This window comes from Nerophis ophidion, linkage group LG02 (genome assembly GCF_033978795.1).
Source record: "Nerophis ophidion isolate RoL-2023_Sa linkage group LG02, RoL_Noph_v1.0, whole genome shotgun sequence".
Taxonomy (NCBI): Eukaryota; Metazoa; Chordata; class Actinopteri; order Syngnathiformes; family Syngnathidae; genus Nerophis; species Nerophis ophidion.
In genome coordinates this window covers 45,011,369-45,033,697 of record NC_084612.1, presented here as the reverse complement: position 1 = coordinate 45,033,697, position 22,329 = coordinate 45,011,369, and the positions used below count along the sequence as shown (strand labels likewise).

Genomic DNA, 22,329 nt, shown 5'->3' with positions numbered 1-22,329 from the left:
TGACACATAGAATGGACCTGCTACTCCCGTTTAAATAAGAAAATCTCATTTCAGTAGGCCTTTAAATAGTTCCATCCATCCATTTTCTACCGCTGGGGTGCTGGAGCCTATCCCAGCTGCATTCCGGCGGAAGGCGGCGTACACCCTGGACAAGTCGCCACCTTATCGCAGGGTCAACACAGATAGAGAGACTAAAATTCACACTCACATTCACACAATAGGGACAATTTAGTGTTGCCACTCAACTTATCCCCAGGTGCATGTCTTTGGAAGTGGGAGGAAGCCGGAGTACCCGGAGGGAACCCACGCAGTCACGGGGAGAACATACAAATTGCACACAGAAAGACCCTGAGCCCGGGGATCAAACCCAGGACCTTTGTATTGTGAGGCCCATGCACCCCTGTCCTACTGCAGTTGTTGCGTACAGGGGGGAGGAGACAGCACAAACAACAGGGGCATAGTTTTTAGCGCTATATTTATTTATATATAAATACTATATATAAATAACATCTTAATAATATAAATAAATTAGGGAAATGGAGTGTGACTAAATCCAAGAGTGTGTATGGTGCGCGACTATGTGTGTGAATTAACTGTTGTGTGTTACCGAGAGTGTTGAGCGAGAGGCAAAAGTTCCAGAGGGGAAAGACAAGCTCGTAGATCCGTGAGCAGGGAGGAAGTCGGCGGCGATAGAGAGGCGTCGAAGGTCTGTGTCCAAGCGGGAGGTCGAGATCCAAGAGGCAGCCGGAGAACACAGTGTAAGAGGAAACAGCTTGTCACGCGGGAACGAACGATTGCTGCAAGATACGACAAGGGGGGGGACACGGGACCAATCAAACACGCAGAGGGAGAAACACAGAGAGAGAGTATATCATAGAGCTAGACAGGTAGCTACGTTCTGGCCCGAGATAGCAGGTTGTGCAGGCTTATGAAGGCGGGTCTGATGATCAGGTTCCGGTGCGTTGATTGCTGGTGATTGCTCGCAGCTGTGCACCGGCGCAGCCTCAACAGGAGTTGCACTAGCAGGTGCGCTCTTGGAGGCGCAATCAGCAGAGAGCACAAATGAGTGCGCATTGGCAGTGCTGCCATCTAAAAAATAGTTAATAAAATAAATGTAAATAGGCAAAAAAAATTTAAACCTCATGTTTCTATTTGTATTTTACTTCCAAGTTTATGTTGCATCAGCAATAGTCAGTGGTGTGGACTCCAGCTGCCTTGGTGAGGTGATTGCAGACACGGTCATGGGTTCTTCATCTTTGTCCTCAGAAACATGAGGTGAAGTTAACAGCGCTGTTGGAAAAATAAGAATAAATATATTTAGCTACTTTTGCATGCTTAGAGTGCAACAGTTGAGTACCTGTTTCATAGTTACTAGCACAGGCCCTACATTAGAAAATATGAAATGTCAATTAGTGACTGTATGGAGAGTGGGTGTGAATATGTAAAACAAAAGATGAAATATGTTTGGATGGATCTATATACTGTATGTATGTATGCACTGTATGTATGTTCAGTTTTTTTTCCATATTGGCCCTCTGAATATGGGTCGTCACTCAGCATGAAAGGAATTACTCGCTGTGCACTTTTTGCTTGTTTTATTTGGTACTGCAACAGCAGCATCAGCAGGTAATAACCTAAAAGTAAACATGAACACAACAAAACAATGTATCTATCTTGAATCATCATAATGTAAATAATAGACATGAATTAATCAACTGAACCATGTTTATAGATTCCTTAAGTAGCCTTAAGCTTGACACTCTATCACATTCACTCCGCTTGCTGAAGCAACAACAAAACAAAACTCCAGACGTTCTTCTTCGTTTGTATGGTTTACTTGTGATCTTAATAATTCAAAACATAAAACAGTCACGATGTGGGAACAAATGAATGACAAAATAAAGAGTTTGTTGCAGTACGAGTTAGAAAAAGTATGAATGAGAATAAGTATGAGTGAGGTCAAAAAACTGTGTGGCTCGATTCCACCGCACCTGACAACAATTACCCATAACACCTTGCGACCAAAAACCCCCTTACCACACAGATCCTTCCGCCATATATGCACTTAAAACAGTTACGTCATCAAATCATTTTGACAAATGTAATAATTATAATTAAAGTGAGCTTTATATAATTACTCTAAGCATTCAATATATCAATTTTCTTATCATGCGGACGCATCGGGCAAGGGACTGGGGGCGGTGTTGTCCCAGCGGGTGTGGGGCGTCGACCGCCCCATTTCGTACATCAGCCGGAAACTCTCAGACCGGGAGGCAAGGTACAGTACGGTAGAGAGCGAGTGCCTCGCCATCCGGTGGGCGGCCGGGGCCCTCCGCTACTACCTGCTGGGGCGCGCCTTCAGCCTCTGCTTAGACCACAAACCGCTCCAGTGGCTCCAACGGATGAAGGATGCCAACGCACGGATCACCCGGTGGTACCTCGCATTGCAGCCGTACAACTTCCGGGTGGTCCACAGGCCGGGCGCACAGATGGCCGTGGCGGACTTCCTCTCTCGTCTTCCTGGGGGGGGGGAGTCGGCGCGGCTGGACGGGTGCCTGGCCTGAGTCTGACGGTGGAGGCATGTGAGAGGGCCATGCACAGGAGCCGGCTGGAAGCAGATGGCAGGTGAGTGGATACCTCAGCTGGAACGAGTTATCTAATCACCTGTGTCTTTATTAGCAGCTTTGGTGACTGCAGGGCGGGGCTGAAAAGCCAGAAGAGGCCACACGAGGGGCTGACGGAGGAGAAAGAATTTACGGACAAAAAGAAGAAATATTGTAAGTGAGCAAAATAAGACTGAAAAGACTTTGTGAACGAACAAAAAGAAGAAATGTTGTGAAAAGAACAAAATAAAAAGAAAAGAAATTTGTGAACGAGCAAAAGAAGAAATATTGTGTGAGAAAACATTAAAAGAATTGGCAAACTTGACGACCTGCCTGTGTGATCCATCGGTCCTGAAGAACCCCGCGACACAAGACTGTCACACAGACTATGCTTAAAACTAAAACAATGCAGTTCGGTAACAGCAGAAGAGAAAGTCAAACACAAATACAAAGAGATAGAATAAACATTAGGAGTAAAACAAACCAAATTTTGGGTGTAATAATACAAAACACAAAATCAGTGAAGTTGGCACGTTTTGTTTATCTTAAATAAAAACATCACTGGGCCTGACCTCATCTAAGATGGACTGATGCAAAGTGGAAAAGTGTTCTGTGATCTGACAAGTCCACATTTCAAATTGTTTTTGGAAAATATGGACGTCGTGTCCCCCGGACCAAAGAGAAAAAGAACCATCGGGACTGTTCTAGGCGCAACGTTCAAAAGCCAGCATCTGTGATGGTTTGGGGGTGTATTAGTGCCCAAGGCATGGGTAACTTACACATCTGTGAAGGCACCATTAATGCTGAAAGGTACATACAGGTTTTGGAGCAACATATACAACAACCTATTTTTAATGGACGCCCTTACTTATTTCAGCAAGACAATGCCAAGCCACATTCAGCACGTGTTATGACAGCGTGGCTTTGTAGTAAAGGAGTGCAGGTACTAGACTGGCCTGCCTGCAGTCCAGACCTGTCTCCCATTGAAAATGTGTGGCGCATTATGAAGCGTAAAAGACGACAACGGAGACCCCGGACTGTTGAACAACTTAAGCTGTACATCTAACAAAAATGGGAAATAATTCAATCTGAAAAGCTTCAAAAATTGGTCTCCTCAGTTCCCAAATGTTTACTGAGTGTTGTTAAAAGAATAGGCCATGTAACACAGTGGTAAAAATGACCCTATGCCAACTTTTTTGCAATGTGTTGCTACCAATAAATTCTAAATTAATGATTATTTGCAAATAAAAAATAAGTTTCTCAGTTCAAACATTAAATATCCTGTCTTTGCTGTTTATTCAATTGAATATAAGTTTTAAAGGATTTGCAAATTGTTGTAATCTATTTTTATTTACGATTTACACAACGTGCCAACTTCACTGGTTTTGGGTTTTGTAGATGACCGTGGATATATAAAGTTTGTCTAGGTCTAAAAGCACAGGTAGATAGCACAGTGATGAAAAACAATACATTGGAGAAAGTCACCACAGTTGACATTTCCTACAAAAGTCATATATTTCTATGTGATTGTTGGTCCAAAGCTAATGAAGAGTTTTGGTAAAATGAAGTTAATAATTTTTTTATTTTTTTTTTATGCTTTTCTTGTGCTGTCAGGTGCGTGTTATAGAGCCTTCTGGGCACTAAGCACTGCATGAAAGGGGCAGCAGAATGCATCAAATACAGGCGCAAAATTATACTTTGATGAAATTAAAGCAGGTTTCATTGTATAATTAAAACTATATTTAGAAATATTATTTCAGTTGATATTGTCAGGAAAACTAACATCAGAACATCTGCAATCGCACGCTTCTGGACACGGCCGCACAAGTCCTTGATAGCAATGGTGGCGCCTCTCATTTAGTTGGCCATACTCTCTTTATACACAATTCTGCTTTAAAGGGGGATTATGACAATGTCTTTGACGTTATTCTGACATTGTCATTGTATTTTCCGGTGATAGAATCACAAAGTTGTTGCTGTTCAATTTGAAAACATGACTAGTTGTTGTCAGGGGCCCCCCTTTCAGATAGGGGCCGGAGGCAATTGCCTAGTTTGGCTACCCGGTTCCGAAGGGCCTCAGTGGAACACATACAGTTCATTTGTGATGTTTTTGTTATGGCACACACGCCTTCCTCCTTTGCGGAGGTGCTCAGAAGCTCCACTGTGTGCACCAGACACGCCCCCGCGTTCGTCACACGGACCGCGCCCACACTCCGCCGCAGCTGGAGGCAATCAACACTCAGTGCACCTGGCCTTCATGAGGGACGACAGCATAAAGACCTTCAACGCTGACTCATCGTCACCGGAATGTAGCACTGCTCGCAGTAAGCTTCACGTCTCTGGCTTCCCTCTTGCTCGCGCTCATTTGCCTGTTTCCTTGTGCCTCTATTCCTGATCCCAGTGTTGTCTCTCGTGTTCTCCACAGTGCCCGTGTCTCAGCCTCGCTGTGTACCTCCGCTGCTGCCTTTCCCTCCTGGACTCTGTTTGCTCTCCCCGATCCTTGACCCAGTTTTTGGACTTCCGGATTTCGCCCCCCGCTCGGACCTTGGACTTCCCATTGGATCATTCCCTTTGGACTTGGACGCCATTCATTCAACACGCACCTCAAACCCTTACGGTATTCATATGGTAAATTCTCTCACATAGTCTCTCATGCAAACACATAGTAGCATACACACCCCATTCACTCATCAAGCACACAATAAATCTGTTGAGCTTGATATTCCGTTGTCGTGCCGTCTCCTTCCCCAGTTTGACATAACAGTTTTTTCAAAGTATTTGAACAACAAAAGCCATGTTTTTCTTTTACAAACGTTTGTAGTATTTTCGCTATTGTAAGAAATCACAGATTCAGATTAAAAGACAGGTAACAATAAAACAATATAGCTTGATTTGTATGAGTTCACTGAAGAAATGTAGTAAGAACAGTTTAATTTTAATTTTTGACAGAGGATAAATTTGATATATTTATGAAAGTTAAAATACTGTACATCCATCCATTTTCTACTGCTTGTCACGTTCGGGGTCGCGGAGGGTGCTAGAGCCTATCTCAGCTGCATTCGGGCGGAAGGCGATGTACACCCTAAACAAGTCGCCACCTCATCACAGGGCCAACACAGATAGACAACATTCACACTCACATTCACACTCTAGGGCCAATTTAGTGTTGCCAATCAACCTATCCCCAGGTGCATGTCTTTGGAGGTGGGAGGAAGCCGGAGTAATCGGAGGGAACCCACGCAGTCACGGGGAGAACATGCAAACCCCACACAGAAAGATCCTGGACTATTAAGGGACAATTACGGTAAAACTATTTAGAGGGGAGGGCAATAAAGTAAATATAGTAGTTTCCTTGGGAAACCAGGAGGGTTAACATGTATGCGTCTCATGAGTTAAGGCCTAATATTATGTTTGCAAAAAAACATTTAAGGGGTGGCATTGAATTGTTTCAGAAGGGCAAACGTTTTTAACCTACAATGTATTTGCTTAAGCCTGAATAAGGGCTTTGTGGCCACTCCAACCGTGCGAATATATCATTTTATAATACTAGTAATTTTACTCTTACCGCCGACCAGTGTTCATATTTGACAGAAGTTTTCAAATAAATTTTAGTCACAATCTTTTAGCAAAAATGTAACTAAGTTTTAGTCAAATTTCAATCATCTAAACTGATTTTAGTCAATGTAATTACACAACATTTTAGTCAGATAAAATCACAGTAAATTTAGTCAACTAAATTATAAGTATAAATTATAAGGCCACTCTAAAGTTTATTTGAAAGCATTTTTATTTAGACTACCTGCAAAACATTTGTTCAAGACAAAAAAAGCATGACCTTTTAGTCAGGGATAATGTAGTTAGTGCTTTTTTATGTAATTCTCCCAGGGGAGTTGTAATAACTTATGCACAGATGGTTAGCATCATCTGTGCATCTACACAAACTGCACTACCACTGTTACGATGCACAAACCAAGCGGGAAAATCCACATAAAGAAGGGTGTCCGACAAGGCGATACAATTTCGCCTAAACGGTTTACAGCTTGTTTAAAAGGCATATTTCGCTCTCTGGTGGGGGAGGAAAAACGAGTTGATATCATTGGAGACAAATTTAATCATCTGAGGTTTGCAGATGACATTGTTGTCTTGGGAGAGCAATTCAGTGGAGTGGAAGATATGCTTAAAAACCTTGCAAATGCCAGCAAATGTTGTGGATTGAAAATTAATATGAAGAAAACAAAAGTTATGGCAAATTCCATGGTATCTCACGGATCTGTGACTGTTAATGGAAATGAAATTGATGAAGTTAATGAATATATCTATCTGGGGCAGAGATTTAGCCTGAAAGAAAAGAGTCAAGAACAGGAGATAGGGAGAAGAATCAGATTGGGCTGGTGCCAATATGGAAAACTGAGCAACATCATGAGAGGAGAAATACCGTCCCTACATTTCTTGCAATAGATCGTTGAGAAATGTTGTTCTAAAACTGTTTGACAATTTGCTTACAAAGTGGTGACCCTCACCCTATCCTTGTTTGTGAATTACTGAGCATTTCATGGAAGCTGCTTTTATACCCAATCATGGCACCCACCTGTTCCCAATTAGCCTGCACACCTGTGGGATGTTTCAAATAAGTGTTTGATGAGTATTCCTCAACTTTATCAGTATTTATTGCCACCTTTCCCAACTTCTTTGTCACGTGTTGCTGGCATCAAATTCTAAAGTTAATAATTATTTGCAAAAAAAAAATAGTTGATTAGTTTGAACATCAAATATGTTGTCTTTGTAGCAGATTCAACTGAATATGGGTTGAAAATGATTTGCACATCATTGTATTCTGTCTATATTTACATCTAACACAATTTCCCAACTCATATGGAAATAGGGTTCGTAGTATCGCATCTTTCGGACCATAGGTCGCATCGGATTGTTAGGTGCAACAAAAGGTGCACCGGATTATAAAACGCATTAAAGGGGTCATATTATTGAAAACACTTCCTTGTGGCCTACATAACATGAAATGGTGGTTCTTCGGTCAAAATGCTGCATGGATGTTGTTTTGCAGACCATCTTGAAGTTGAGGATACGCCGTTTTGTGGGCGGTCGCCATCTTTGTTGTACCTGTATAAGTTTTTAGCGCTTCTATAGCAAGTCTACTGACAGATATAAGCGGCAACAGTGGAGGTTGATAAAGAAAAAGAAAAAGCTTATTGTCTATGGTGCAAACTACAACGGCGAATTCGCACATATTTTTGGGCTTTTTGCAGATCCCAAATACACAACATCAAGGACCAATAAGTAAACAAAAAGTTGCATAACAGGTCGAAACAAAACACCAGATGATATGTCTCCTAAAAGGCACCATTTTGGGATCATTATACACATCCTAATAATACCTGTATGTTGAAGCACAGTAATGCTTTAACGGTCGTAATAATTATTTACAGTCATAGTGAAATGTTTTTTTCGCTAAATTACGGGCAATGTGAATGTATATCTGCATTAAAGTATAATTCTAAGGCCTTTTTCTATGAATTGTTTTAGAATGGGGGCGGCATAGCTCGGTTTTTTAGAGTGGCCCTGCCAGCAACTTGAGGGTTCCTGGTTCGATTCCGGCTTCCGCTATCCTAGTCACTGCCATTGTGTCCTTGGGCAAGACACTTTACCCACCTGCTCCCAGTGCCCACCCACGCTGGTTTAAATGTAACTTAAATATTGGGTTTCACTATGTAAAGAGCTTTGAGTCACTCGAGAAAAGCGCTATATAAATATAATTCACTTCAATTCACACTAATACAATTTATAATTACATATATGTATTGTTGTATTTGAAACAACTGTATTGTTGATAATAGAGGTAATTATAGTTATTATTCATGATCAATATTGCTATTTCCATTGGTATTTGTTTTACTCCATTGGTAGTGTAATAATGTTCATCGTCATTTCTGTGTAATTAATATTCATTTCATTAACGGCTTCTTTGCTATCACTTTTCTTATCATATTTGTATATATCGTATTTACTGATGCTGCTCTTTTGTTGTTGTCTTTCCGGCTTATCTCCTTCTTGTCCCCGCAATTTCAACCCTCTGTATCAATTATTTCCTCTTTCTATCCCATCTTGCTCCAGTCCAGCTGCTCCAAAAATGATTATAAATTCATTCAATAAAGTTAAATACAAATTAGGCAGGGCTTCACGGTGGCAGAGGGGTTAGTGCGTCTGCCTCACAATACGAAGGTCCTGCAGTCCTGGGTTCGAATCCAGGCTCGGGATCTTTCTGTGTGGAGTTTGCATGTCCTCCCCGTGAATGCGTGGGTTCCCTCCTGGTACTCCGGCTTCCTCACACCTCCAAAGACATGCACCTGGGGATAGGTTGATTGGCAACACTAAATTGGCCCTAGTGTGTAAATGTGAGTGTGAATGTTGTCTGTCTTTCTGTGTTGGCCCTGCGATGAGGTGGCGACTTGTCCAGGGTGTACTCCGCCTTCCGCCCGATTGTAGCTGAGATAGGCGCCAGCGCCCCCCGCAACCCCAAAAAAGGGAATAAGCGGTAGAAAATGGATGGATGGATATACATGTGTATATATATATATACATATATATATATATATATATATATATATATATATATTTATATTTATGGACAAATTAGGCAACAAGAGTGGTATCCCAGGCTTCTCTTCTGAAAAGGAAATACATGTATGGGCATCTACATCGACGATATGATTTTCCTGAGTAGCTGGACAGGACAAGAAAGAAAGAAAGAAAGAAAGAAAGAAAGAAAGAAAGAAAGAAAGACAAAGTTTCCCCCAGATTGGCATTATACCTGCGGTATAATGTGGTCAATATGACGTCATCACATCCATCCATTTTCTACTGCTTGTCCCTCTTAGACTGTGCTGCCACGTCATCATATAGTTTAGATGATATGCGATAATGCGTATATTTTCTTTAAAAGGTTAAAAAAAAGTTATACATACTTTTAAAAACAAATCAGTGTAATTAATAGTATCAAAATGTATTTTTCTTATATCGTTTAGGTTGATTTTTCAAATGTTGCTTATTGTAAAATGTACTTTATTCAAAGACTTGTCCAATTATTTTAGTGACTTTTTCTTTATTAAAAACAACAAGCAACAAGTCAATCATCTTTTCGTGGTGTTCTTGGAGACTGTACTCATGTTTGGAGACTATTTTGTTCCGTTGCTCGATACCTGCGACAAACAGCGACAGCTGCATTTTCTCTCCTTAAAAGACGTCGATGTCCTCTTAATATTTGCACATTCTGTTGATCACTGTCCACAGGTCTATTTTGGCTCCATTAAATTACATCAACATCGAAGACATGCAGCTCCAGGACTATCCCTAGTGTATTGCTTACGTCTTCCCGACATCCGGTGATCGAATTCTTTTTTCGGCGGCCGAATTTTCGGTGTGTCACTGCGCAAATAGGTTATATTTTCATTTATTAATTCATATAGTCACATCTATTTATACTTTAACGACCTGATGTTGTTAATGCTTTTGTTCATGTATTACTGATGTTAGGAGTTCGAATGTTTTTGAACATATCATGCCTGAAAGGGGATAGGCAAAGAATGAGAAAATGTTCGTCTGCCTGGAAGTGAAGCACGGAGAAGGACGTGTGTCCTCAGGAGGGACTGTGTGCTGCATTTGGGCCTGTTGGTTGCATAAGATTGGCAATACAAGTAAAAAAGAGATCACTTATACAATGGGGAAACCCTCGATTAGGCCACAGGTGCATCCTTTATATCTGTATGTTATTTTTTCACCTTGCTATGTCTACCATATAAATTTGGCCACAGCTTTTCTGCTTTTTCTATGCAAATGCATATGACCTGATCAACACATGTGGTCCAAGGTGAACTGAAAAGTTGGGGTTTTTTCATAAACCGTTCCATCCCAAGTCCCGACCCACTATTTGAGAAACACTGCACTGGCCAAACACTACTTTGTATTTTTTTTATAGAGACAGTGTGATACCATAAACACTTCCTGTTCCTCACTTATTGTGTGCTATGTTGGAAATCAGTACATTTTCGTACCAAAATGAATGTTCTGCATTGTAAAATACACCATATCTTTACACTCCTATTTATTCAAATTTTATGAATATTAACATTGTTTACAGCAGGGGTCTCAAACTCAATTTACCTGGGGACCACTGGATGCAAAAACTGGGTGAGGCTGGGCCGCAAGGAAAGATTTCTTAAAAAAATCTAACATGCACTTTTTAATAAATTCACCTTCTTTAAATGGCTTTCTCGCCATAGCAACATACTTGCCAACTCTTGCAATCTTTTCAGGTAACACCGGAATATCAGTGCCTCTCCCGTTAATCTTCCGGGGCAATCATTCTCCCTGTTTTCACCCGGACAACAACATTAAGGGCGTGCCGTGATGGCACTGCCTTTAGCGTCCTCTGCAACCTGCCATCTCATCCGCTTTTCCACCATACAAACAGTCACATTTTGAATGAGGCTTCTGCAGACCCACAGTGGTGACTGCCATACAGCCATACAGGTCACACTGAGGGTGGCCGTATAGACAACTTTACCACTGTTACAAATGTGCGCCACACTGTGAAACTACACTAAACAAGATTGACAAGCACATTTTGAGAGAACATCCGCACCGTAACACAACAGAACAAATACCCAGAATCCAATGCAGCCCTAACTCTTCCGGGCTACCATAGGGCGCGGGGTTGGGGGGCGGGGGGTGTATATTGTAGCCCGGAAGAGTTGTGGCTGGGCTGGCACAGTGTTTGCACAGGATGTAGAGGATGCTAAAGGCAGTGCCTCCACGAGGCCCCCTTAATATTGCTGTTAGGGTGATATTTTCGAGAGAATGAATACCCCTGGGGAGGCACTGAAAATTGAGAGTCTCCCGGAAAAATTGTGGGAATACAAGTATGACGATGTAAAGCGCCATTCATATAAAGCTCGAGGGCCGCACTAACATAAAATTTTTATATTAAGGTGCGGGCCGCAAATTAACGTCTCGCGGGCCGTGTGTTTGAGACCACTGGCTTACAGGGTTAATTTAATTATTAATACTTTAGGCATCTTTCTTAAAAGTGTTGTCTTATTCTTGACCCTCACTGCACGGTGTGTCTTGTCAGAGAGAAACGTGCAGAATTGACGATCAACCTTCTTGAATCCTAATGTGTTACTGTCCAGGAAAAGTGCAAAGTGTGGTAAAATGTGCACGTATATGTGGCTGGGACTGTGCATGCATATTTTCAAGTGGCAGAGATGCGTAGCGTTCCGTTGGAAGACAAGCTGACAGCAGCAGCTCTTCTGAGGCGTTACCTGTGGGCAAAAAACAAAAACCTGTTTTATCATACATGGTTATATCACATATCACAATACTTCATTTTTTGCAGTTAGATATATTTAATTTTGGAACCACTTTTTAGCAAAAGACAGGTAAGATTTGAGCTGTTCTTGAACAAACCACACATTTATTTCAAGTTCAGTAGTGATGATTAATTGTACAGAAATTAGCATATAAGATGAGAAGAATGAAATGCAGAAACATAAATGAGGACGTCACAGTACCATAAAGTCCAGACACTAAGCCATTACTTTTTTCGTACGATTTAAAACCTGTAGCTTATAAAACGGTGCGGCTAATTCATGGATTTTTCTTTGCTAACGAGCACAATGCAATAAGTTTTCATAAAACACAGGCAAAGACACTAAAAAGTTGTGGTATTGTTTGTGATATGACACCATCTTCATGGCACCATCAGTATGTCTTTCTGTTTACTCCTTTGAATTGGAAGTACAAGTGCCGCTCCGCCTTCTCGTCGTCCATAGTGTTTTTACTCGTATAGATTCTTCATTCATCACTCCAAGCAACGTTTGTAAGTTTCTCAATAAAACTAAAACTGTTCATATTTACTAAACCGTGCTATGTGTGATGTCTGTAGGAGTGCTTTCATGCATATGTGTATGTGCTAGCTTAATGTAATCAAGCCAGCTTTGTTAGCATTAGCTAATATGCTAAGACGCTTACGAGTTTCTGTGTTAGTATTATTAATTTACAAAGGGTAATCCTTTTGTACTTTTTCAGTATCACAAATACCTCAGGTCACTGTGGAGTTATTGAGTCTGTTTAGCTGATTGAAGAGCTAGCTTCTGCAGCTAGTGGGTCCATGATGATGGCTTCTATTTTGTTAAATCAATCATTACTGCCATGTTACAGACACCGTTTGGAAACAATTATGTAAATAAACATTTACAAAATATGTCTGTGTAAAGAACTAATTTCACAACATATATTTCTGGAGCTTATAGTCTGGTGTGGCTATGTAAAAATATGTTTTTTTCTCAAATTTAGTGGGTGCGGCTATAGTCCGGAAAGTACATATATCATTTGCAACTCCATTATAAATAAATAGTTGATCCACAGCTAATATATACAAAGATAAGAACGATAAATGATTTTTATGGTAGATTTATTTTACTATACTAGGACTCTACATTGGTCCCTCATGGTGAAGAGGAAGGAGAGCCAGAAGGCAAAAGTTTCAATTTATTGGTCAATATACATTCCTACATGGTCATGTGCTTTGGGTTGTAACCTAAGGACAAGTTTGCAGGTACAAGCAGCTGAATTTGAAATAATTTTCTGATGTAGGATGGTGGGGCTTTAGAGATAGGGTGAGAAGCTGTCATTCGGGAGGAGCTTGGAATGGAGTTGCTGCTACTGCACATGGAAAGGAGTCAGATGAGGTGACCTGGACTTATAGTCAGAATGTCCCCTGGACGCCTCCCTGGAGAGGTATTCAGGGCATCTCTGGAGGCCAAGGGGGAAGACTCAGGACTCATTGGAGAGACTGTAGACCTGATTTACTTAAAGTTTGCGTGCACTAAAACAGTGTTTCTCAAATGGGGGTACGCGTACTCCTGGGGGTACTTGAAGGTATGCCAAGGGGTATGTGAGATTTATTTTCAAAAGTATTGTAAAAATAACAACAATTCAAAAATCCTTGATAAATATATTTATTTAAATAATAATTAAACTAAATATGAATGTAAGTTCATAAACTGTAAAAAAAAAAATGCAATAATGCAATATTAAGTGTTGACAGCTACATTTTTTTGTGGACATGTTCCATAAATATTGATGTTAAAGATTTCTTTTTTTGTGAAGAAATGTTTGAAATTAACTTGATGAATCCAGATGGATCTCTATTACAATCCCCAAAGAGGGCACTTTAAGTTGATGATTACTTCTATGTGTAGAAATCTTTATTTATAATTGAATCACTTGTTTATTTTTCAACAAGTTTTAAGTTATTTTTATATCTTTTTTTCCAAATAGTTCAAGAAAGACCACTACAAATGAGCGATATTTTGCACTGTTGTACAATTTAATAAATCAGAAATTGATGACATAGTGCTGTATTTTACTTCTTTAACTCTTTTCTTCAACCAAAAATGCTTTGCTCTGATTCGGGGGTACTTGAATTAAAAAAATGTTCACAGAGGATACATCACTGAAAAAAGGTTGAGAACCACTGCACTAGAACAATGTGATGAGGTGTTTTGTCATGACCCGATGTCCGGGTCATGTCTTAGTTTATGTTTAGTAATATTTGCAGTGACTATTTCAACTGGCTACCTCCTGTCCACAAAGCATAGCGCCACTACAACCACCTCATAAGTAATGATAGAGGATTTGGTGTTACTGGTCAAATGGGCTGGGTGTCCTCTTATCATCATATTAAATAAATGGGTTGTACTTGTATAGCGCTTTTCTACCTTCAAGGTACTCAAAGCGCTTTGACACTACTTCCACATTTACCCATTCACACACACATTCACACACTGATGGAGGGAGCTGCCATGCAAGGCGCTAACCAGCACCCATCAGGAGCAAGGGTGAAGTGTCTTGCTCAGGACACAACGGACGTGACGAGGTTGGTACTAGGTGGGAATTGAACCAGGGACGCTCGGGTTGCGCACGGCCACTCTCCCCACCGCGCCACGCCGACCCCAACCCATATTCAGTTGAATATGCTACAAAGACAACATATTTGATGTTCAAACTGATAAACATTTTTTTTTTTGCAAATAATCATTAACTTTAGAATTTGATGCGAGCAACACCTGACAAAGAAGTTGGGAAAGGTGGCAATAAATACTGATAAAGTTGAGGAATGCTGATCAAAGACTTATTTGGAACATACCACAGGTGTGCAGGCTAATTGGGAACAGGTGGGTGCCATGATTGGGTATAAAAACAGCTTCCCAAAAAATGCTCAATGAGTGTAATAATTGATGATAAAATGAACTGGAAACCTCATGTAAAAATATAAAACATGAAGTATCAATAAAAATGTCAATAATGAATAAAGCAAAATGTGTTCTGGACCAAAAATCTCTCCATATTCTCTCCTGCTCGTAGTGTTACCATATCTGAGTTACTGTGTATAAATATGGGAAAACAACTACAAATGTGTGCTTCATTCATTAACTGTGTTACAAAAACGTCAATTAGAATAATACATAATGTGGGATACAGAGTACATGCAAACCCTTTATTTATTGAATCAAACATATTGAAATTCAAAGACTTGGTGTATTTGCAGACAGCTACAATTATTAACAAAGCAAATGATAACCTGCTACCCAAGAGTGTACAAAACTTTGTCTCAACAAAAGATTAGATTAAAATCTAATTTAAAACATTTGTATGCAAGTAAAACACTTGTCTACACCTTTAGTATATCCGTATGTGGAATTAAATTCTGAAATGGATTAAGCAAAAAAAATCAAACAAAGCTCTAATATGGGTTGAAAATGATTTGCAAATAATTGTATTCCGTTTATATTTACATCTAACACAATTTCCAAACTCATATGGAAACGGGGTTTGTATATTTACTCCGTCTCTTTGTATTTGTGTTTATACTTTCTCCTGTACTGTTACCGAATAGCAATATTTTAGTTTTATCTTTATAATTTGTTCATTTTTTCTGTTATTTTTTTTAGCCTCTATGTGTTCTCTCATGAACAAAACACTGTTGTGTCATCTGCAAATAATACCAACTTTAAGTTCACGTTGAAGATCGTTTTTCAGAGCAATCTCAATGGAGACCATGCAGCCAATCAGAGCGTATATTTGTGCAGTTTTCTAATTGGTTGCCTTTTTGACACAAATATAACGTGTGTCTCAACTTGCCAAAACGCCAGCAGAAATCTAAGAGACTATAGAAAAAAAAGTTGAATGCGCAGAAGGGTTAGGTTTAGATAGCGGAAGAGAGGGGGTGATAGAGAGCGAATCCGTCTTCCTGCAGAGAGCAGTAATTTATTGAGTGTTAACATGGATATTAGCAGATTGTTATTACTATATTGAGCTTCATTTTTTTCAAAATATAATGTACGTGCTTGCAAAACATACTTTTTGGTCTTTAAAATCTGCCTTTGCAACCTCAATGTTAAGACACAAATGTAACGCCATAGACATCCGGCTATGTTAAAGGGGAACATTATCACCAAACCTATGCAAGCGTCAATATATACCTTGATGTTGCAGAAAAAAGACCATGTATTTTTTTAACCGATTTCTGAACTCTAAATGGGTGAATTTTGGCAAATTAAACGCCTTTCTGTTTATCGCTCTTTCAGCGGTGACGTCAGAACGTGACGTCACCGGGGTAACACACCCGCCATTTTCATTTTCACATTACAAACACCGGGTCTCAGCTCTGTTATTTTCCGTTTTTTCGACTGTTTTCCGTACCTTGGAGACATCATGCCTCGTCGGTGTGTTGTCGGAGGGTGTAACAACACTAACATGGAGGGATTCAAGTTGCACCACTGGCAAGAAATCTGCTGCCAGACCCCCATTGAATTTGCCAGAGTGTCTGCACATTTTACCGGCAATGCTAAGAAAGACATGGCACAGAGATGTATGGATAACCTGCAGATGCATTTGCAACGATTAAGTCAACGAAATCACAAAGGTGAGTTTTGTTGATGTTGCTGACTTATGTGTTAATCAGACATATTTGGTCACGGCATGACTGCCAGCTCATCGATGCTAACATGCTATGCTAATCGATGCTAACATGCTATTTACGCTAGCTGTATGTACATTTGAAACTAGATACCCACATTTAATGCGAAACAAACACTTACCAATCGACAGATTTAAGTTGCTCCAGTGTCACAAGATGCGAAAGTCCTGATCGTTTGGTCTGCACATTTTACCGGCGATGCTAATAAGGCAGCCATGCTTTGGGCCACTTCATTAGGTACACCCATGCTATGGCTGAATAGCGTCAATAGCTATTCGCTCAATAGCTTCAATTTCTTCTTCAATTTCGTTTTCGCTATCTGCCTCCATACTCCGACCATCTTTCAATACATGCGTAATCTGTTGAATCGCTTAAGCCGCGGAAATCCGAGTCTGAATCCGAGTTAATGTCGCTATATAATGTTGCGGAGCAGTTAAATGAACACTTAGCGTCTAACAATCTATGTGAAACCTTTCAATCCGGTTTCAGGGCAAATCACTCCACGGAGACAGCCCTCGCAAAAATGACTAATGATCTATTGCTAACGATGGATTCTGATGCGTCATCTATGTTGCTGCTCCTCGATCTTAGCGCTGCTTTCGATACCGTCGATCATAATATTTTATTAGAACGTATCAAAACACGAATTGGTATGTCAGACTTAGCCCTGTCTTGGTTTAACTCTTATCTTACTGATAGGATGCAGTGTGTCTCTCATAACAATGTGACCTCGGACTACGTTAAGGTAACGTGTGGAGTTCCCCAGGGTTCGGTCCTTGGCCCTGCACTCTTCAGCATCTACATGCTGCCGCTAGGTGACATCATACGCAAATACGGTATTAGCTTTCACTGTTATGCTGATGACACCCAACTCTACATGCCCCTAAAGCTGACCAACACGCCGGATTGTAGTCAGCTGGAGGCGTGTCTTAATGAAATTAAACAATGGATGTCCGCTAACTTTTTGCAACTCAACGCCAAAAAAACGGAAATGCTGATTATCGGTCCTGCTAGACACCGAACTCTATTTAATAATACAACTCTAACATTTGACAACCAAACAATTAAACAAGGCGACAAGGTAAAGAATCTGGGTATTATCTTCGACCCAACTCTCTCCTTTGAGGCACACATTAAAAGCGTTACTAAAACGGCCTTCTTTCATCTCCGTAATGTCGCTAAAATTCGCTCCATTCTGTCCACTAAAGACGCTGAGATCATTATCCATGCGTTTGTTACGTCTCGCCTCGACTACTGTAACGTATTATTTTCGGGTCTCCCCATGTCTAGCATTAAAAGATTACAGTTGGTACAAAATGCGGCTGCTAGACTTTTGAGAAGAACAAGAAAGTTTGATTACATTACGCCTGTACTGGCTCACCTGCACTGGCTTCCTGTGCACTTAAGATGTGACTTTAAGGTTTTACTACTTACGTATAAAATACTACACGGTCTAGCTCCATCCTATCTTGCCGATTGTATTGTACCATATGTCCCGGCAAGAAATCTGCGTTCAAAGGACTCTGGCTTGTTAGTGATTCCCAAAGCCCAAAAAAAGTCTGCGAGCTATAGAGCGTTTTCCGTTCGGGCTCCAGTACTCTGGAATGCCCTCCCGGTAACAGTTCGAGATGCCACCTCAGTAGAAGCATTTAAGTCTCACCTTAAAACTCATTTGTATACTCTAGCCTTTAAATAGACTCCCTTTTAAGACCAGTTGATCTGCCGTTTCTTTTCTTTTTCTTCTATGTCCCACTCTCCCTTGTGGAGGGGGTCCGGTCCGATCCGGTGGCCATGTACTGCTTGCCTGTGTATCGGCTGGGGACATCTCTGCGCTGCTGATCCGCCTCCGCTTGGGATGGTTTCCTGCTGGCTCCGCTGTGAACGGGACTCTCGCTGCTGTGTTGGATCCGCTTTGGACTGGACTCTCGCGACTGTGTTGGATCCATTGTGGATTGAACTTTCACAGTATCATGTTGGACCCGCTCGACATTCATTGCTTTCCTCCTCTCTAAGGTTCTCATAGTCATCATTGTCACCGATGTCCCACTGGGTGTGAGTTTTCCTTGCCCTTATGTGGGCCTACCGAGGATGTCGTGGTGGTTTGTGCAGCCCTTTGAGACACCAGTGATTTAGGGCTATATAAGTAAACATTGATTGACTGATTGATATATCTTTCTGTGGTAACCGCCATGTTGTTTGTATTGGCAGCCCTGTATGACGTCACAGGGAAATGGACGGTCACATCGCAAATAGCGAAAATCAAGAACTGTAAAGATTTTTTTAGGGATACTCCGGGAGGTGTAAAATTTTGAAAAAAACTTCGAAAAATAAAACAAGCCACTGGGAACTGATTTTTATTGTTTTTAACCCTTTTGAAATGTTGATAATGTTCCCCTTTAACATGTTACTTAAAGCGTAGCTAGTGCAGGTTATAAAGGATGGGTGAACAAATCAACGCAGGTGGTATATGTTTCTGCCTGTGGCCATGCAAAGGAGATGTGGTAAAGCAAAACCATTAAGGATGGTGTGAGCCTACCGCCTACAGAGTCCATGTCAACGTGAGTTCCAGTGATATGGTGCCAGTAGGCAGATCTGGGCAGTATGGTAGTCGGGGTCGATGGGTAGGAGTTTGATTCTGAACCTCGAAACATCAACTAGAAATAAAACAGACAACATAAATCAAGTAAAAGTCCATATACAAATATTCAGTAAAATACACTGGCTTGAAAAAGTATTCATACCCCTTAACTTGTTCACTTGGTTTCAAGTTAAGACCACACACATAATGATAGTTTGTGTTATTTATCAGTTCACAAAGACAATCTAATATGGATGAGCTTGAGCTATTTGGCAAAAAAAAGAAAGAAAAAAAAGGCATACATTTCAGTGTTTAGCAAAGCTGGTGGAGACATTCTTCCATCTTTAATCCATTTTCTACCGTGTTTGCCTCTGATATCAGCAGGGGTATGTTGGGGGGGGGGGGGGTTGTTAGTTGGGGGCTGGAGCCAATCCCAGCTGCACTTGGATGGAAGGTGGCGTACACTCTGGACAAGTCGCCACCTCATCGCAGAGCATAGACATTGGACATACTTGGAGCTGTGAAAGGGGGATACACCAAGGGTTGACTCAAGGGTGAATACTTTTCCACGCTGAACTTTTCAGTTTTTTGATTAGTAAAACAAAAAGTAAAGTAGTAAAGTAAAAATAGTGTTTTTATTTTCACTCCAGATTTGTGTTCTGCTTTGTGCTGATCTTTCACAAAACATCCCAATAAAATTTGTAATCGCAACATCATGGACATAAACAACCATGCACATGTCAAAGCTATATATAAATAAGCTATATATAGCTACACTCTAGTCTCACGTAGATTAAGTTCCCTTTGATGGTGTCTTTATGACAACTTCAAAGGGAACTTAATCCCCTTACTGCTTTGCACACTCTTGGCATTCTCTCGATGAGCCTCAAGAGGTAGTCACCTGAAAGGGTTTTCACTTCACAGGTGTCATAGTTTTGATGCATTGACATAATGTTGACGGAGAGGAGGAATAGTAGTGTAAGTAATCCAAAAAAGACATCATCTTTACGGTCATTCTCTCTTCACTATGCGGTCTTAGGACACTATATTAGGTACAATTTAATTTGACTCAACACAGGGAACCTTACCTGGTCCGGACACGGAAAGGATTGACAGATTGATTGATATCAAAAATATAGCTCTTCCGCTTCAGTTTACTTTTATTTGAATTTTTACTTATACACCAGAGGAAAAGACATTTGTGAAAATGGAGTGTGCACGGTTGTGTGAACGTGTCACAGCAAAGGACGGGCAAATTTGCAACGCTCTTTGGCCGTTGGGGACATGGGAAAAGAGAACAATGTATTTGAAAAAAATAAAACTGTCAAAAAGCTATTTTGTGTTATTAATGTTCAGAGTTCCCATGTTCGTGAACATTTCATGCCTGAAAGATGGTTGACGGAGAATGAGAAAGCATTGTGTGTGAGCCCTCATGTTCCTGGCTGGCCACTCTACTATTCTTACCTTGCTGCCCTATTTGATGTCTATTTGTCGTTATTGTTGCTAGTTTTTATTTAATCTTTTCTTTACATTAAAAATGCACTTTGCTTACTCTTTCTTTTACATAATAAAAACAAAGTTTTTTTGTAACAGCCTAATAAGCAACATAGTTACAGTATATACAAACATTTGTAGATAAAGTAGTCATCTTTATGGTTAGTTAGCACACGCCTAAATATATCCTAAGGTGAAAAGCTAATGACTAAATTAGAACCACTGAATACGCTTCCTAATCTAGTCGACTATTCTTTAAGACACTCTATGACTATAAAAAATAGTTGTTAGTTGCAACTTTAGGAACTAGCAAATTAAACCTAGTTGTCTGCAGACGAAACAAGCGTTGTTTCAGCCCGCTGTGCATCGCATCACCTGTACACAGTATCAAAACAAGCTACTTTAGCTGCTACCAAAACGAGCTAGTCACCAGATTTTTTTTCCAACAATTAAAGATACATATTTCTTAGTACATAAACCTATATTTACACTACTCGACGTTGAGGTCATTTGTGGTAATCGTATTTTAACGTTTAAGAGCATGTGCTGTTAGGAATCGCATGGCTGCCGTTTTGTTACCCCAAGATGCAAGAACCTGGAGGGCGATGAGCAGGTAAGATGACTTTAATTATCATCAACAGAGAAATGAAGCAGTCTGGCAAATAACAGTTCCAACATAGAGTGTGTTATCTTCGAGCACTGAGGAGTGCTCGAGACAAAGCTGTGGACCAGCTCCCAATCAACAGCAGGTGTGTGAACAAAACAGTGCTCAGCGGAACAAGCAGGAAGTGGAAACCAAAATAAGAGCCCTGATAGGAAGTGAATACAAAAACAAGGAAACAAACAGAAATAAAGTGACCGATCGTCGCCGGAAACCCCCCCCCCCTCAAGGAACAGATTCCAGAGGTTCCCTGGAAACGAGAACGGAAAAAAGTCCAAAATTTAAGGGACGGCGGAAGGAGGCCATGTGTCCCCGCAACCAGCGAGGGAGAGTAAGGTGGCGGCGACGCGCTGAACGCCACTGCAACTGGCGAGGCGGGCGACCACGTAACCGCCACCTCAGTGGCTGACGAGGAGGACGTCCACAACACGGCCGCATCTTTGGCTGACGAAGAGGAAGTTGCCCAGCCGGCGGCGACGATGATGACAACAATGAAGATGGGGGCGCCCTGCGAAAGCCCACCAGAGATGATGTCGTGGGTGGATCCGCTGCCGACCCGGAAGATGGCCGTGTCGTGCAGACTCCCACCGGTGATGAGGGAGACGGCGGGGCCGTGCGAAAGCCCGCCAGAGACGATGATGTCTTCGTGGGAGGAGACGATAGTGGGGATGACAGCGGCGTGTGCTTGACTTCACCGCTCCCGGTAGTAGCCCTCCCTCCACTAAGCGGATGCCAGACGGCATCCACCACTGGGCGAAGGAGTTCCGTGTTGTCGGTGTCTCCCTGTTCAAAAACCCAGGACGGGCAGAAGGGGGCCAGGAGGAGGGAAAAGGACACGTCCCTCGCCGAATCCCAGCAGGAGGACAGGAGGGACACCATGGTGGGCTCCTCTGGAGCCTTCGCCGCACTGGCAGGATGAGCGGGTGCTGGCAGGATG

The 22,329-nt window shown here is 41.2% G+C and overlaps 2 protein-coding genes and 1 long non-coding RNA gene across 6 annotated transcripts in view; 1 reads left to right on the top strand and 2 right to left on the bottom strand.

The window, feature by feature from the left end:
• Positions 1-458: 458 nt before the first annotated feature.
• LOC133534944 (uncharacterized) lies at positions 459-2,058 on the bottom strand. The gene is made up of 4 exons (XR_009802104.1): positions 2,038-2,058; positions 1,164-1,290; positions 896-1,089; positions 459-797 (listed from the first exon to the last, which is right to left on the bottom strand). It is a non-coding gene; the product is annotated as an uncharacterized LOC133534944 (long non-coding RNA).
• A 111-nt stretch (positions 2,059-2,169) lies between these two features.
• On the top strand, positions 2,170-5,282 carry LOC133548243 (uncharacterized). Its single transcript, XM_061893561.1, has 5 exons — positions 2,170-2,184; positions 2,252-2,625; positions 2,680-2,777; positions 4,778-4,927; positions 5,029-5,282. Exons 1-5 carry the CDS (start codon positions 2,170-2,172, stop codon positions 5,247-5,249), a joined length of 858 nt encoding a protein of 285 aa, XP_061749545.1. The 3' UTR covers positions 5,250-5,282.
• A 4,182-nt stretch (positions 5,283-9,464) lies between these two features.
• Positions 9,465-22,329, bottom strand: part of dok4 (docking protein 4) — a 65,921-nt gene continuing 53,056 nt past the window's right edge. For 3 of the 4 annotated variants that reach the window (XM_061884535.1, XM_061884518.1, XM_061884526.1), the window contains 2 exons: positions 19,196-19,313; positions 9,466-11,938 (listed from right to left, as the gene is read on the bottom strand). In XM_061884535.1, the coding sequence (XP_061740519.1) occupies positions 11,796-11,938; positions 19,196-19,313 (261 nt within the window). In that variant the 3' untranslated portion in view covers positions 9,466-11,795. Of the gene's footprint in view, positions 11,939-19,195; positions 19,314-22,329 lie in introns of all 4 variants that reach the window. The other variant, XM_061884544.1, reaches the window with a different exon arrangement.